Raw genomic sequence first — 13968 nt, 5'->3', positions numbered from 1 at the left:
AATCAATTTTTACGTGGTTCGGCAAACTGCCTACGTCCACGGGGCAAGGAGGGGGATCTACTCTAATAGAGGGGAGATAATACAACTAGGGTTTACAAACACTCAATCTAAACCCTCACACAATTATCTCTCTCAAAAGCTCTCAAACTAAATCCTCAAACTAACTCTCTAATCTCTCACAAAACAGCCACCAAATAGGATTTTTCTCCTCTGCACGAAGCCCAAGAAAAAATCCACAGCCGCCTTTTTCTCTCTCTCCCCTTTGCCTTAGCACTGCAGCCGCCTCAATTGCACCTGCGCAGCCGCCAAAGGAAAAGAAAAAAGCCGACTAAACTCCCCTCCTTCGCACGCCTACCTAGGTTACGAAGCCAAGATATAAATACCTGCAACCTTCGAAAGAACCAGGCCAAACATACAACTAACCCGACCCGATTTCATGAAATCTCCTTTTCACGCGTCAACATCTCTTCACGTGGCTTTCCTCACGCAGCAATGTGATCATTTCACGATGTTTGTGTTTTGTGGCCCCCACTAGCATTTCACGTGTTCACATCAACCATGCCATTTTATATGAGAGAATCCCTTTATATAACAACGGTACTTTCTCTTTTATGGAAAAATTGCCCCAAAACTTCGTAATTAGGTCTCTACTCAAAGTTAAAAATCAAACGCAAAAACTACAACAAACAAAAGGAGGAAATTATAATTAAAGAAAAAACACAGACACACACATCATCATCAAGCCTTTTCAATACTGGAGTCGCCTAGGGCTACTTCCCTCCACCAGCCACCCTCTCCTGCGCCTCCTTCACCTCGTTCCCCTCCTCATCATACACTATCTTCCCGGAAAAATTCAACGGCCGGCACTTCTCCCCCATCAGTATCGACTTCCTCCACACCGCCGCCTCCTCCTCCTCCTCGCGGTCACCTCCCCTCGTCCAAGAGACCATCTTGGCGACCACCATGGCCTTGCTCCCCATGCCACTAAGCTTGCCGACGAGCTTGCGATCGGAGGTTGAAGATGGTGGTGGAGGAGAGGGGAGCTTGCTCCTTAACTTGGAGATATTTGTGTGTTTCTTGGTGGTGCATAGGGAGAGGATTATGGAGGCGATGGCGGCAACGAGGAGGAGGAGGAGGAGGAGAGGTGGCGAGGCGGAGGAGAGGAGAGAGGGGAGGTGGTGGTGAGATTGAAGATGTCTTGCCATGTAGAGAGAGAGAGAGAGAGAGAGAGAGAGCAGTAAGCTAGATTGTGTTGGGGGCTTGTTAATTTGTTTGTTTGTTGTTGTGGAGGATTTGTTGTGCCTAGCTAGGTTGCGTTGCTTGCTACCGAAGAGGGAGATTTAAGTGGAAGAAGTTGGAGGGTATTTTGAGGACGTAGCAGGACGTCGACTCTAAATTACGGAACTGACATTGTGGTTTATAGTTGATAAAGTCACGGAATTCATATAGCAAGAGGTTTTGGCTCTAAATTCCGTAATTTAGATTTGATGTGATTGGCGTTACGTAATTTAGAGATAATTCCCTAACATAACATAAGCATGAGTAATAATTTGTGTTTGGTTTAAGTTCTAAATTGTACTGCTAAAAATATATATGTTTCACTTTCACTAGTTTATGTTTGATTTAATGACTGTTTCAACTTATGTGGCTGTACATTAAAATTTTAAAAACAGTTAAAGATTTTTGATATCATCATTGGATGAGGTGCTAATGCTTCTTACATTAAGTTTTGAGGAACCGTTACCGTCACCATATAGTTTACAAAATCAGCAAGGGCAATATCATAGATTTGATAATTAAGAAGGGCATTGTCTGTATTATTTAGTCATGCTTGACTCGGTTCGGGTCCTCGGTGGCATTGACTCAGTCCACCCAAAAACTAAATTACACCTAGTCGCTCTCAAATTCACCGAAAATCACCTAACCCACTCGTCCTCACTCCCATATATTAGCCAAATACCCCAGCTCAAAAAATAGAAATAAATTAAAATTAAAATTAAAAAAATTTTAAAAAATTAAAAAAAAAATTTCATTTGATCATCAAGTTCAGGCATTAGTAAATAATAGCAAAGGAAGTATATAAAAGAATATTATATCAGCATAACTATCAAGTTTAAATGTACTATATGTTACCTTGTTGTCTGGGTTTTTTAAAAGAAAATCTTAAAGATAGCTTTTGCCATCAAGCCTCTAGTCTAGAGAATTGCTAACCGGCTAGGGTTTGGAGTAGCCGGTCAAAGTCTTCCTTCCAAGTCAAGAAAGAAGCACCCTGCAAACCAAAGTTGAAAGCCATTTAGAATAAAACCACCAAAGACTTCTTAACGATTACACACTCATCACGGACTCATAACTTGGGGGGTTAGAAAGTGGATGATGGGCCCATTGGAGGCCCAAAAGTTAGGATGTGATCTTTTAATTGGGACCGTTGGATCGATGATGATGGAGTAGATATAACATGTTTGGTAATTTAGGAATTATGGTTTGTTTTGAGGGCCATGGCATTTTGGTGGAAATGTTGGTTGGTTTGGTGATTGTGAGGAGATGGGGAGGCTTCGAAGCAAAGAAGAATCCAGTATTTGTGAGCTGCAAGTGGGCCGGGGCGGTTCGCTTTTAAACCCAGATAGGGTGGCCTGCTTTGAGATAATCACCAAAACTTTGGGAAATGTCGCTTTTACCCCCGAAAAGCATATCCATTATGGCACTATACAACTATCTTGCTACTGTATTTGCCAAAAAAAAAACAGATCAACTCTTTTAATTGATTATATAGCTAATAGCTCCAATTCCTCTCATTTTGACATATCTCTATTTCTTAATAATCAAGTTTCAGAAAAAAAACAATTACCAATAATTAAAACTGAGATGGCAAATCGAGGCATGGATCTCCAGTGACCACTAAAAAAAATAGAGCTTTATTTCCTTCAAGTTACGAATGTAAAATTCCTAAAGCCAGATTTTTACAAACGAGCAAATATCCCTGGACACAAAAGCCAAACACGCTAACATTGCGAGATCTCCTATCATGACTAAAAGTATCCGATTCCAACCTATAGAAATCCGGAAAAAATACCAAAGCAAATATTATATCAACCTCAAGAAATAGTACAAGCGTTGGGGTTCTCCTCACTGAATATAGTGGTAAGTCGATGCGGATCGGTGGCAATGCTGTAGATACCTTCGCGAATGGGGGTTGGATAGTAACAATACTCCCCACTAAAATATTCATGACGCCTTGTTCCGTGCTCCCATCTTGGTAACGGTGACGGAGCCTCGGACCCAAACCACATGGTTCTTGATGGATCGGACCATGACAGTTTGGGATCGATTCATGTTGGACCGGATTAGTGTGGAGGTTGTTCTTTTGGATATCGGGTTCAGGAGCGAACCTGGTTTTTTTCTTTCCTTTTCTTTTTGGTTTAGTGCCTTGGTTTTCCTGTGAAGGGCTTGGACCATTAGGTACATGGGGTGTTGTTGGTTCAGGATTACGGGATTGAACCGGCGGATGATCGGAATAGTGGTTTTGGACTGCTGGACCGGGATGGTGACTTTGAACTGGTGGAGCGGAGTAGTGGGTATGAACTGAGGGACAATGGCTCCGAACCGGTTCGGTTTGAGGGGGGATTACGTAAATAGGGTTTTGGTTGCCGAAATTTACGGATTTTACCACTGTTGCTCTTTTCTGCGAGTACACGGGTGATGGGGGTGAGTACATCATTCTATTTGTTGCTCTTCTTTTCCCCTTGCCTAAAATCACAAAAAAAAATGAATAAAAGAAATTGTAATGGGTACAGTTGGAAACTTGTTACTAATTAATCAATGACAAATTAACTTATATAGTTTGAGAATAATGAGTTAGGAGTAGATGAACACTATATCTAGAGATATAGGATGCTCAACTTATCATAAAGATTCAAGAGAATTTTGCAGTTTAATTTGTTCACACATTATTCATCTCTATTTTTATTTTATTTCCACGTAGATCATATAGTGAGAGTATGTCTACTGAATTTCTTTGTATAAATGCAATCATTAATTTTAGTGTTTATTGAGTGATGGAAATTTAATGAATCACTTACAAAGTATTCATTTTTTTTTAATTTAAGAATTAATAACTTAATAAGTCCTACTTAATTCCTCTATCGGAGATAAGTTCGCATATTAGCCCCCAATCTCCATACACGAAAAACATACTTGTTAGGTTCGACAAATCATTTATTTCGTGTTGTAAGCTTATATAATACTTACTAGAAATATTGGGTTGAAAATAAAATTAGATTAGCCAAATATTTTATAAACAAAGTTATAGTATCCCTAAACTCTTATATATAGTGAAAAGCTACTTACTTGATTTAAATCAAGCAATCTAGCCCTAATAAACTTCACGTAGAGATGTAAGAAATAGACATGCATAACAAAGATGAACAAGAGAAATTATTAATCGCTTACCATTACACTTCCCTAGTGCTCTAGCCATCAACTCCTTGAGAGGATAGCAACCCATTCTCTCTCTCTCTCTAGATCTCTCTCTCTCTCTCTCTCTCTCTCTCTCTCTCTCTCTCTCTCTCTCTCTAGATCTCTACTCTTCAATCTCTTTCTCCACTCACAATACTCACATCCTTAGTATTTGCTCACAAGTCATATTGCGCTATTTCTAGGCTTATAAACAAAGTTATGAGGCAATTGTAATGGAGAATCAAATAAAGATCGATTCCTATGGATCAACATTTCTAGAAAAATATATTAATTAATGAAAAAGTGTGCATGGTGCTCCAAGTCTAAGGACAGAAATATGAACGGGACAATACCACTTTGAATATATTCTTTTGGGCTTTCATTTCAAGACACCTTATATTCTCTCTTAATGATAAGAAATCTCACTCAATATATATCTCCTTGTAGGGTATAAGTAGGTGGATATTTTACATATTTCTTTGTTTTATGATGATATCGGTTTTATGACAATCAATTGGGTATGATGCTTAAGTAGTTAAACAAGTATTACTTTTTTTACAATCGAAACATAGTTTGACTTCAACATGATCAGAGAAGTTTCCCCCAACTTTGGATGAGAAAAAAGAAAAAGGTGACAAACTTTATATTAATTTGCTACAATATTATTTCATTTTTATACAGTGAGTTTACAGAACTCATCATGCTACTAAAAGGCTAAAAGCTGAGAAGGCCCGTCGATAATCATCTACATTGTATAGGCCCTCTACCAGATCATGGGCCTTAAATAAATATTTAGATTTAAATCAATTTAAAAGTTTAAACTATTGGATACTGGATTCCAACTTTGTTACTCTTTTTCTAATTTTCTCAATGTGACACTGTTCTTACGCGTTAAGGAAATGGAACATAAAGTAATTTGGGTTATTGACCATAATGATTCAATCATGTTTTCTTTTTCTAGTTCTCATAGCCATAAATATAAATAGATCAGTTTAAGATTTGTCTCCGAGCCAAAGGATTAAACTTACATGTGAAATGGCAAGAGATTTAGATAATTTGCTTTTACAAGCAAGTCAATGTAAGCTCATATCCTGCATCTGTCATAATTAAAACTTTTAAAATCGTTTAAAGTTTTCTGTTAATTATTGGATTATTGCATTTTCATCCTAAGAGTTCAGTCTGAAATGACTAATATATACTCTGGAATTATAGTAACCCGATACTTTTACATCAAAACACTTCATTTTTTTTAGATTATTAAGAGTTATAAATCTCAAGTGCGCTGACTAATGTTGAAAAATGGTCATAGATATTGATATACTTATTAAATCTAACATGGAGATTGGAGAAGGAAACGTATGCACGTCGTGATCAGTTAGAGCTGAAATTGAATAATTCTTGGTTTCCTTCCGTAAATGATGTCGCAAATATTTATTGAAATTTTATTCGATACAATTGCTTATTTATTAGAATTATTCTAGGGTTAATTGCGCCCAATTGCAGACAGGCCCCTTCCTAACTCTAATGTGGCAAATAGACCCACCTAGTCTCTTAATTTTGCCCTCAAGAGTCTATTTGCCAAATGAAAAACAACTAACTTTATGAGTCTGTTAAGCGTAAGTAGAATAAAGGGTGTTTTTTTGAGGATTGACTGGTGAATTCATTTTTTTTTTCTCCCGTCACGTCGACACGTGTGTTGCTTTGGGAGGTCGTCGAACGGGAAAAAAAACTTCAAGAGGCGGATTTCGTAAAATTAAAATAGTCAGGAGGGTCGTCTATATATAAGCCTCCAAAAGCTGCTGCGTGTGTGGACCTGCATGCAGGCTCCGGTGACTCTGATCAGAAGTGGTGGGCATCTCGCTGCCTTTCCCTCCCTAACCAACCCATGCATGTGTTTTATTCCCCTCTTCGTCCAGCTTCGTCCAAAATCCCATCCTTTTGTGAGGAGGCTGGTGGAGGGTCTCCATCCTACTTTTCCTCTCTTGTTCTTCTTGAAAATTGATGTCATATGGTTTGAAAGTCCCTATTGAATTTGAGGATAATAATTTCATATTCTAATACTGGTGACTTGATAGTTTTACCATTGTTTTACCATTCCTGTTTCACATGCATATATTTTTTTTGAAGCAGAGAAACAGGGTGAGATATCCTGTTCAAATATATATATAGAAAAAGAGCCTAGAATTTACAAAACAAATAACTGACTAAGCAACAAGAAGGTGAGGATAGGATCCGAAGAAGATGTTATCGGATGGGAGCGGACCCTAGTCATCACCCTCCAGAAAATAGCTGCAGAGCTTCCTAACCTACCATAGATCACAAAAAATTCATAAAAGCTACAAAAAGAGGTTGCCAATAGAAACCATCATAAAGCAGCCATCTCCAAGCAAACCTGCTACTACACTATAAACAAAAAGCAGTGAATCTTGAAAAGTTTTTAGAAAAGTACAAAACAACTGTAAATATGCCCATAGAGTCTTGGAACTAAGAGACCGAAGCTGGAAGAGGAGGAAACAACCAGAAGCTAATCTCCTTGAGCAAAATTTTCCCCGAGAGCTTCACTTCCATTAGCTTTAGCTATGTCCTGCATACCCAATTCGACAACAGCCCTATGAAGACGCTGAGATTTTCTGCTGCTTGAAGCACCTGTCCAGAATAATATGAAACGAGCAGCATTAGAGGCTATAGACAGAGGAGTAACAGGAGAATTGTTGAATATGATGTTGTTTCGACTGCTCCAAATACACCAACAAAGACATGATAACAGTACCCTCCATAACTTCCTTTGATTGGGGAGGTTGTTTCACATGCATATATGCTATAAGGTTTATGATATATTAACAAATAGACATCAGAAGAATCTTCAACAATGTAATCTAATATTTGCGCACTAAACTACATTTCGCCTCTTTATTATTTAGCTCTTTAGGCTCTTATAAAGTCATCTCCTTGTTTATTCTTCCATTGAAAAAAAAAAATATCAGTGAGCAAGTTGGTCCCCTCTTCGTTTACGACATTATAGCTTTCCCTCTCGATCACTGTGGCTTTATTCTAGAATCAGCACGTCACACCAGCTGTTCACGCTCCTTTAATTTTTCATTAAAAATATTAGTAAATTAAATATACTAACTAAAAATCTTGTAGATAATAGTATTTTAATTTCTTTTGTATTAGGTAAAGAAACTCTGTAAGAAGTTTGGCATGATTTACGGTGGTTTAAATCCATTGAATTATCCCAATTTTTTATGATCTTGCTCAATTTGTATGTAATTAACTTTAATGTAAAACTTCTAAATTTTGTTTTTTTATTGATTAATTAACTGATCACTCTACCCTTTCTATTACCTAAATTTTGAGATAAAAATAATCTTATATATAAGCATATTTGAATATAGCTAATTACACAAATGATTAAAGCTTTTATCACCCTTGGATATGGTCATACTCAGATAAACTTTGATGATATTTTTACGCCCTTTTCTCGATAACCTTTTATCAGAAAGCTATGTTTTATTTGTTAAATTTTGTCTTAATTGGATGTTTCTAGTGTCAGTATCTTTTTGACTTTAAGTAATGTATTTGAGAAGATACACGATGTTCAACAGAGATGGGAAAAGGAAAAAGGTGAAAGGGTGGCAAAATATCCTTACCCGACTAAAGAAATTTGAAAGGGAAAAAAGAATAAAATTAGTCATCTAAAGGTCAAGCATTGATGTAAACATTAGTAGCATATATCACATCTCTAACATGAATCTATAACAAAGATCTCACTGAACTTCATTTCACCATCTCAAGTTGAAGATTGTTGAGATTCCATGATTAATTATTGAGGTTTGCTTCGGTGCTCCGTAAATAAGTTTTTTTTAAAATTTTAAATTAACAAAAATAACAAATAAGATAACATAACAAAAGGATATTTTAGTCTTTCAAATTTATTTTCTACCTGCTTTCTATCCCAAACCGCTAAACGCAACGAAATAAAAAAATTTGGCAACTGGATCACCGCCTTTGTTCCGCCTCAAAAAGAAAAAAAAAAAGAAAAGAAATCAGAGAGAGAAGGAAGAAGCCGAGTTACCGATCAACCTCGCCCCTCTGTCCCAAATCTAGTAGCAGTAGAAGAAGAAGAGCAAGGAGATCAGGCCAAGAAAACGACCCAACTCTGCATCCCAGCTTGCCCCTTCTCATTCTCCCGTCAAGGTACTTCCCTTTTTCCCGTCTTAATAATATTTCTCTCTAAACACTCTCCCCCCCCCCCCCCCCCAACCCCCCCCAGGGTCGTTCTGTGAAATAAGGCCGTCAATCGGTCCGTGAAAGGGAAGGGGTTCGGATAGTTCACAATCTGTCCGCCGATACCTTGTCCCTGGACAGCAGAAGATCATATGTGTTCGATTCTGTTCTCGGCCCTGATTCTTCGCAGGTACGCCTGCAGAGTATACTAATTGTTGTTGATAAAAACTGGTTAATGTTATTTAGCATGAAATTTTTTGTTAAATTTTGGTTGATTAGAAATTTATTTATTTATATATGTTAATAAATAGAAGATGATTTCAGAACCTTGTTTTTAGAACATTGTTTTCTATCAGTGAACAATATTTAATAGGGCTAATATTTTGCTGCATTACTAAATTTTTTACTAATTTCTTATTAAATAATATGCATTTCAGATGAATCCTGAGGCCCATCCTTAATGGAATACGAGGACATAATTCTGAATTCCTATACCACTGAAAATGAATGGTATGAGTTTTATAATTCATATGCCAATTTGAAGGGTTTTAGTATTCGAAGGGATAAAGTGAGATATGATAAAAATGGTAATCTTTACTATCGCAAATTTGTTTGTTTTAAAGAAGGAATTCGTGAAACTAAGCATATGGATAGAGCAAATAGAACATATAAAGAACGGTCATTATCCCGATGCAATTGTGATGCATGTCTTGAGATTTTTTTTGATAATGAAACACGGAGATGGTTTGTTTATAGTTTAAGGGATATGCATAATCATGAGCTTGCAGGCCAAGATGAAGTTCCCTTTCTTCGCTCTCAACGAAGAGTTGATGATGTACAAATGGAAGAAATTCATATGCTAGCACAATGTGGCATTCCTAAAAATAAAATTATGGATTTTATGGAGTATAGAGACGGAGGTTATGAGAAGGTTGGTTTTATTAGAAAAGATATTTATAATAAGTGGGATAAAATATCACGAAGAATAATAGAACAGGGAGATGCACAAACTGTATTGAATATGATGGAACAAAGAAAAAGGAAAGATGTAGATTTTTTCTATTTGAATAAAACTGATGATGAAGGCCATCTTACACATTTGTTTTGGGCTGATTCTCAATCAAGAGTTGACTATGAAGCTTTTGGTGATGTTTTATTATTTGACAGTACTTATCGAACAAACAAATATGCCATGCCTTTCATACCATTTATTGGTTTAAACCATCACCGGAGAACAATAATATTTGGATGTGGAGTAGTTTGTAATGAGACAACTGCGAGCTATATTTGGTTGTTGAAGGTATTTAAGATGGCGATGTGTCAAAAAGAACCTTTGTCTGTCATTACCGACGGTGATAGTGCCATGCGTGAAGCTATAATCACAGAGTTTCCAGACGTAAAGCATCAGTTGTGTTCTTGGCATATAGGAAAAAACTTATATGACAATATAAGAAATCGTTCGGTTAGAGCTGTCTTTCAAGACCTTATTTCAAGAAAATATACAGCTGAAGTGTTTGAAAATAAATGGAAAGAGCTTCTTGCTAATAAGATGGGTAATAAAGAGAAAAAATGGCTACTAAGAATGTATGAAAAAAAATATTTATGGGCTGCTACCTACTTACATGGGCATACTTTTTTAGGTCTTAGAAGCACACAACGCAGTGAAAGTATAAATTCTATTCTGCACAAATATCTCAACTATGGCATGACTCTTGTTGATATGATTCATCACTATGATAGATGTGTATCAGGTGCTCGCCGAAACGAGGCTGCAGATGACTCTAAAGCCTCCCAATTTACTCCATATCCGAGAACTTGTACAAGAAAATTAGAGTTATATGTTGCTGATGTTTATACACCTGCTATTTTTGATCTAATTCAAATTGACATGCAAAAAGGAGAAAATTATTGTATCGTAGGGCACAACATTGTAGACGGACATCACAACTTTGTTATCGCAATTGACTCAAATCCAGAGGTGCGCACAATAGTTTGTTGTAAATGGGAAAGTGCTAAGTTAGTCAAGTTAGCATGTGAATGCTTGCAACTAGAAACAAAAGGAACACCGTGCAGTCATATGTTTTGTTTAATGAAATATCTAAATATTACATCATTTCCGGAGTGTTGTATTTGGCCACGGTGGACTAAAAATGTTAAAGCTGGATTTGCTTCTGATAGACATGGCACAGTGAATGAAGTCTCAGATCATGCAATTAGAAACCAAAAATTGTTGAAACTAGCAAAACAAGTGTGTTATAAGGCAGCTAAGTCCGAAGATCAATTTTCTGAGCTTATGAATTTTCTTAATAGCAAATTAGTATCATTTAAACTGAAGGAAAAAAAATATGAAGCATGTAATGATTATAACTCAGATGATGGAACATGTGAGATAAATGTAGATGAGGATGGAGATACAACAATCGTGCTAGATCCCATCCGAGCAAAGACGAAGGGTGCACCTAGAAAAAGATTAAAGGCATACAGTGAAAAGCGAACTAACCGCTGTGGCATGTGCAACCAACAAGGTCATAATATTCGGAGCTGTCCAAGTATTTCAGTAAACAACGTTGACAAACAAGATGTGAATAACGACACTGGGTAATTCTAATTAGATTATGATCATTACATTTTTGTGCATATTCTCTTATCTAAAATGTAAAAAATAATTAAGTTTTGTCAATTACAGGCGATATTTCCCATCTGATATAATATGGTCACAAGAAGACAACAACCTGCATTGATTGGAAACAACTTTATCTTGAAAACTTTGCACATTCTAGGTATGTAATATTATTATACATACTTATGGTTTATCTTATGTCTTATTATTGTATCTGAATCTGAATGTGAATGTTTCTTATTCCCAGATGCTTGGAAAGTCGGACTCTTTTCAAGAAAGATTACAAGATTGGTATTTGTGAATGTGGAAGGCAGTGAAACAAGATTGGTATTTGTGAATTAACAGAGCGAAATGGGAAGATTAAGAGATAACTGGAGAGAAAAGGCTAATGAGGTGGCCCTAAGAGATTTGGAAGAGAGGATTGTTCTTGATGTACGAATTGCTTGTAGATGATGCTGTCAGCTAAAGTACTAAGTCGAATGGTTATTTCATCTCCTGTACCTGGACAATTTCTGCACTCTGTTTTTTGTGTTTGGAATAATGCTAGCTAGACTACACTCTGTTTGAGGGGAATAGTTTTTAATTAGGAGTATGAAGATGGTATTGATGATGGAGTTGCAGAAACATTGACCTTTCCTTTCCCTTTTGTAAGGCATCCGTATAAATTTTCTATTACTTCTCTTTTCATTTTTTTTCAATTATGTGTTGCTTATAATCAAATAGACATGAACGGAGACCATTAGAGTCAGAGGCACAGATATTATTCCTTGGTGCTTTGCTTTGCTTCTTGGATTTGCTTTGCTTTGCATTCTGGACCGTTGCGTGCACTTGCACCTATGAATGAATAAGACTCAGTTGATTGTCATGGTCTGTGTTTGGAGCTAGTTAACTAGCATTGTAAAATTGCGTGTATCAATGCCATTAATTTTCTAGTCGTGCTTTATGTCTTTTTTTTTTTTTGAAATTAAAGAGCTGTGTGTTTAATCATGGAGAGGTAGCAGTGCAAATATTTGGTATTCATGGTAACTATGGATTTATTATGGGTTTTGTGCGTAATTTTGCAGCGGAATAGTATCCTAATATATATTTTGAGTAATACCAGGTCTGGTGGTTGGCTCCTCACCTTGTGTGCTTGCGTAGTCACCATTGGCATTGGTCCGTTACAATAAGCACTTTGTTGTTGTGGTTGAGGGTGATAAGATTCTTGAATACAGGTATTTGGAGCTTCTTATTCTTCTTTCTTCTGATTCTATTCTTCCTTTTAGTTGTATGCTTTATTGCTTGCTTCATATTGTTTCGGCAGCGTTCAGGAAAGAAACCGGCATCAACATAGGATGCAAGTTTGTAGGACTTCGACATGCATTATGCTTTAGTGCATTAAACTGGTTCTGTTTAAATAGGTACAAAAATTGTATCTGAATGTGAATTCTTCTTATTCTCAGATGCTTGGAAAGTCACGGACTCTTTTCATCAAAGATTACAATCACATGCTTTTCAACTGGCTGGTGGCCTTCTCTCCCGCTATGGTAGTGGTTGGACGATTTGTTATCAAGTTCCTTTTGGTGGAGATTGGGGGATGGGTGATGTTCATCTTCCTGGAGACTTGCATATTATGTAATTCAATATGAATTGGTTGGTTCTGAAGTCGCATATATGCAATCGGGTATGTATAATTTGCTATTTCCTGGCATATGGCTTTCGGTTTTCTTCTCTTGGAAAAAGGAGTTTCCAGCTGCTCCTTGTGTTTTCTTGGATTTGTTTTCAATGTCCTGGACTTGGGACATGTTTTCTGGGAGCCTGTTTTGCTGGTCATGGTCTTGTTGGACATGGTTTTGCAGCTGGAAATTAGTTTGTTGGAAATGGCTGTGGTGATTTTTGGAAATTACTGTAGCATATATTGGTTTCTCTTGGTAGCGATGGCGGTTTAGCATAACAAAAATCACTGTAGCAGGGGATCACTGTAGCAGGGGAGTTGTATGGCGTTGGCCTACTCTTGATGTTTGCACAAAGTTTGTTTTGACTGACCCAGCTGATATGTTGAGAAGTGAGCATGCTGTTGGGGTTCCTGAAACTCCTCCCAAGGAGATTTGTTCCCAGGATACTCTTGTAGTGGCGGAATTTCATGAGATTCACAAGTCTTTTGTAATAGTATTTTTGTTTCTTAGTCCCTTTTGTATGAGTGAGGGATGCCTCACTTTAGAAATTGACCGCTGTCAATAAGAAAGGCGAAACCATGTAATTTCTTTCTTCTAATGATATCTATATTTTGAGGGGAAAATATATTGGGATTAATATTTTTCGTTGTCTTATTTCTGTTGAAAGACATGTTTTAATATTCATGTAGCATTTGTTGTAGTGGAAATGAGATTAAATAGATGCTCTGATGATATTAAGAAGAATATAGTTCATGTCATAGAGAGTTCATTAATATAACTCAACGCCTTTTCAACAATTCAAATTATATTAAACACATAGTAACAATTGGATGTCATAAAGACAATAATCAGCAGACAAAGCGCAGGCAAAAAGCAAACATGTGAACCTTTACAAAGCTAGGCATTTTATGTTCAAATCACTAGCAGCAGATCACCTAATACAAATCCAACAAAACATCTTTTTCCTCTGACTTGTAATGCTTGAAAATAAAAAGTCAAGAGTGAATCTAGCCC

The 13968-nt window shown here is 36.8% G+C and overlaps 2 protein-coding genes and 1 pseudogene across 3 annotated transcripts; 1 reads left to right on the top strand and 2 right to left on the bottom strand.

Moving 5' to 3' along the window:
* LOC109829060 lies at window positions 232-1215 on the bottom strand. Its single transcript, XM_020396131.1, has one exon. It carries the CDS (start codon window positions 1203-1205, stop codon window positions 771-773), a length of 435 nt encoding a protein of 144 aa, XP_020251720.1. The 5' UTR covers window positions 1206-1215; the 3' UTR covers window positions 232-770.
* On the bottom strand, window positions 2897-4629 carry LOC109829061 (annotated as a pseudogene).
* Window positions 8739-13580, top strand: LOC109829058 (protein FAR1-RELATED SEQUENCE 5-like). 2 transcript variants are annotated; one of them, XM_020396130.1, is made up of 4 exons: window positions 8739-8869; window positions 9117-11277; window positions 11366-11459; window positions 12742-13580. In XM_020396130.1, the coding sequence occupies exons 2-3, from the start codon at window positions 9140-9142 to the stop codon at window positions 11418-11420; spliced, it is 2193 nt and encodes a 730-aa protein (XP_020251719.1). In that variant the 5' UTR covers window positions 8739-8869; window positions 9117-9139; the 3' UTR covers window positions 11421-11459; window positions 12742-13580. The 2 variants fall into 2 exon arrangements, with proteins under 2 accessions (XP_020251719.1, XP_020251718.1); XM_020396129.1 differs by lacking the exon at window positions 12742-13580 and adding an exon at window positions 11547-12053.

The sequence above is a fragment of the Asparagus officinalis genome, chromosome 1 (assembly GCF_001876935.1).
Source record: "Asparagus officinalis chromosome 1, Aspof.V1, whole genome shotgun sequence".
Classification (NCBI taxonomy): Eukaryota; Viridiplantae; Streptophyta; class Magnoliopsida; order Asparagales; family Asparagaceae; genus Asparagus; species Asparagus officinalis.
The sequence above is the reverse complement of the archived record's forward strand: the minus strand, read 5'-3'. Positions and strand labels throughout refer to the sequence as shown.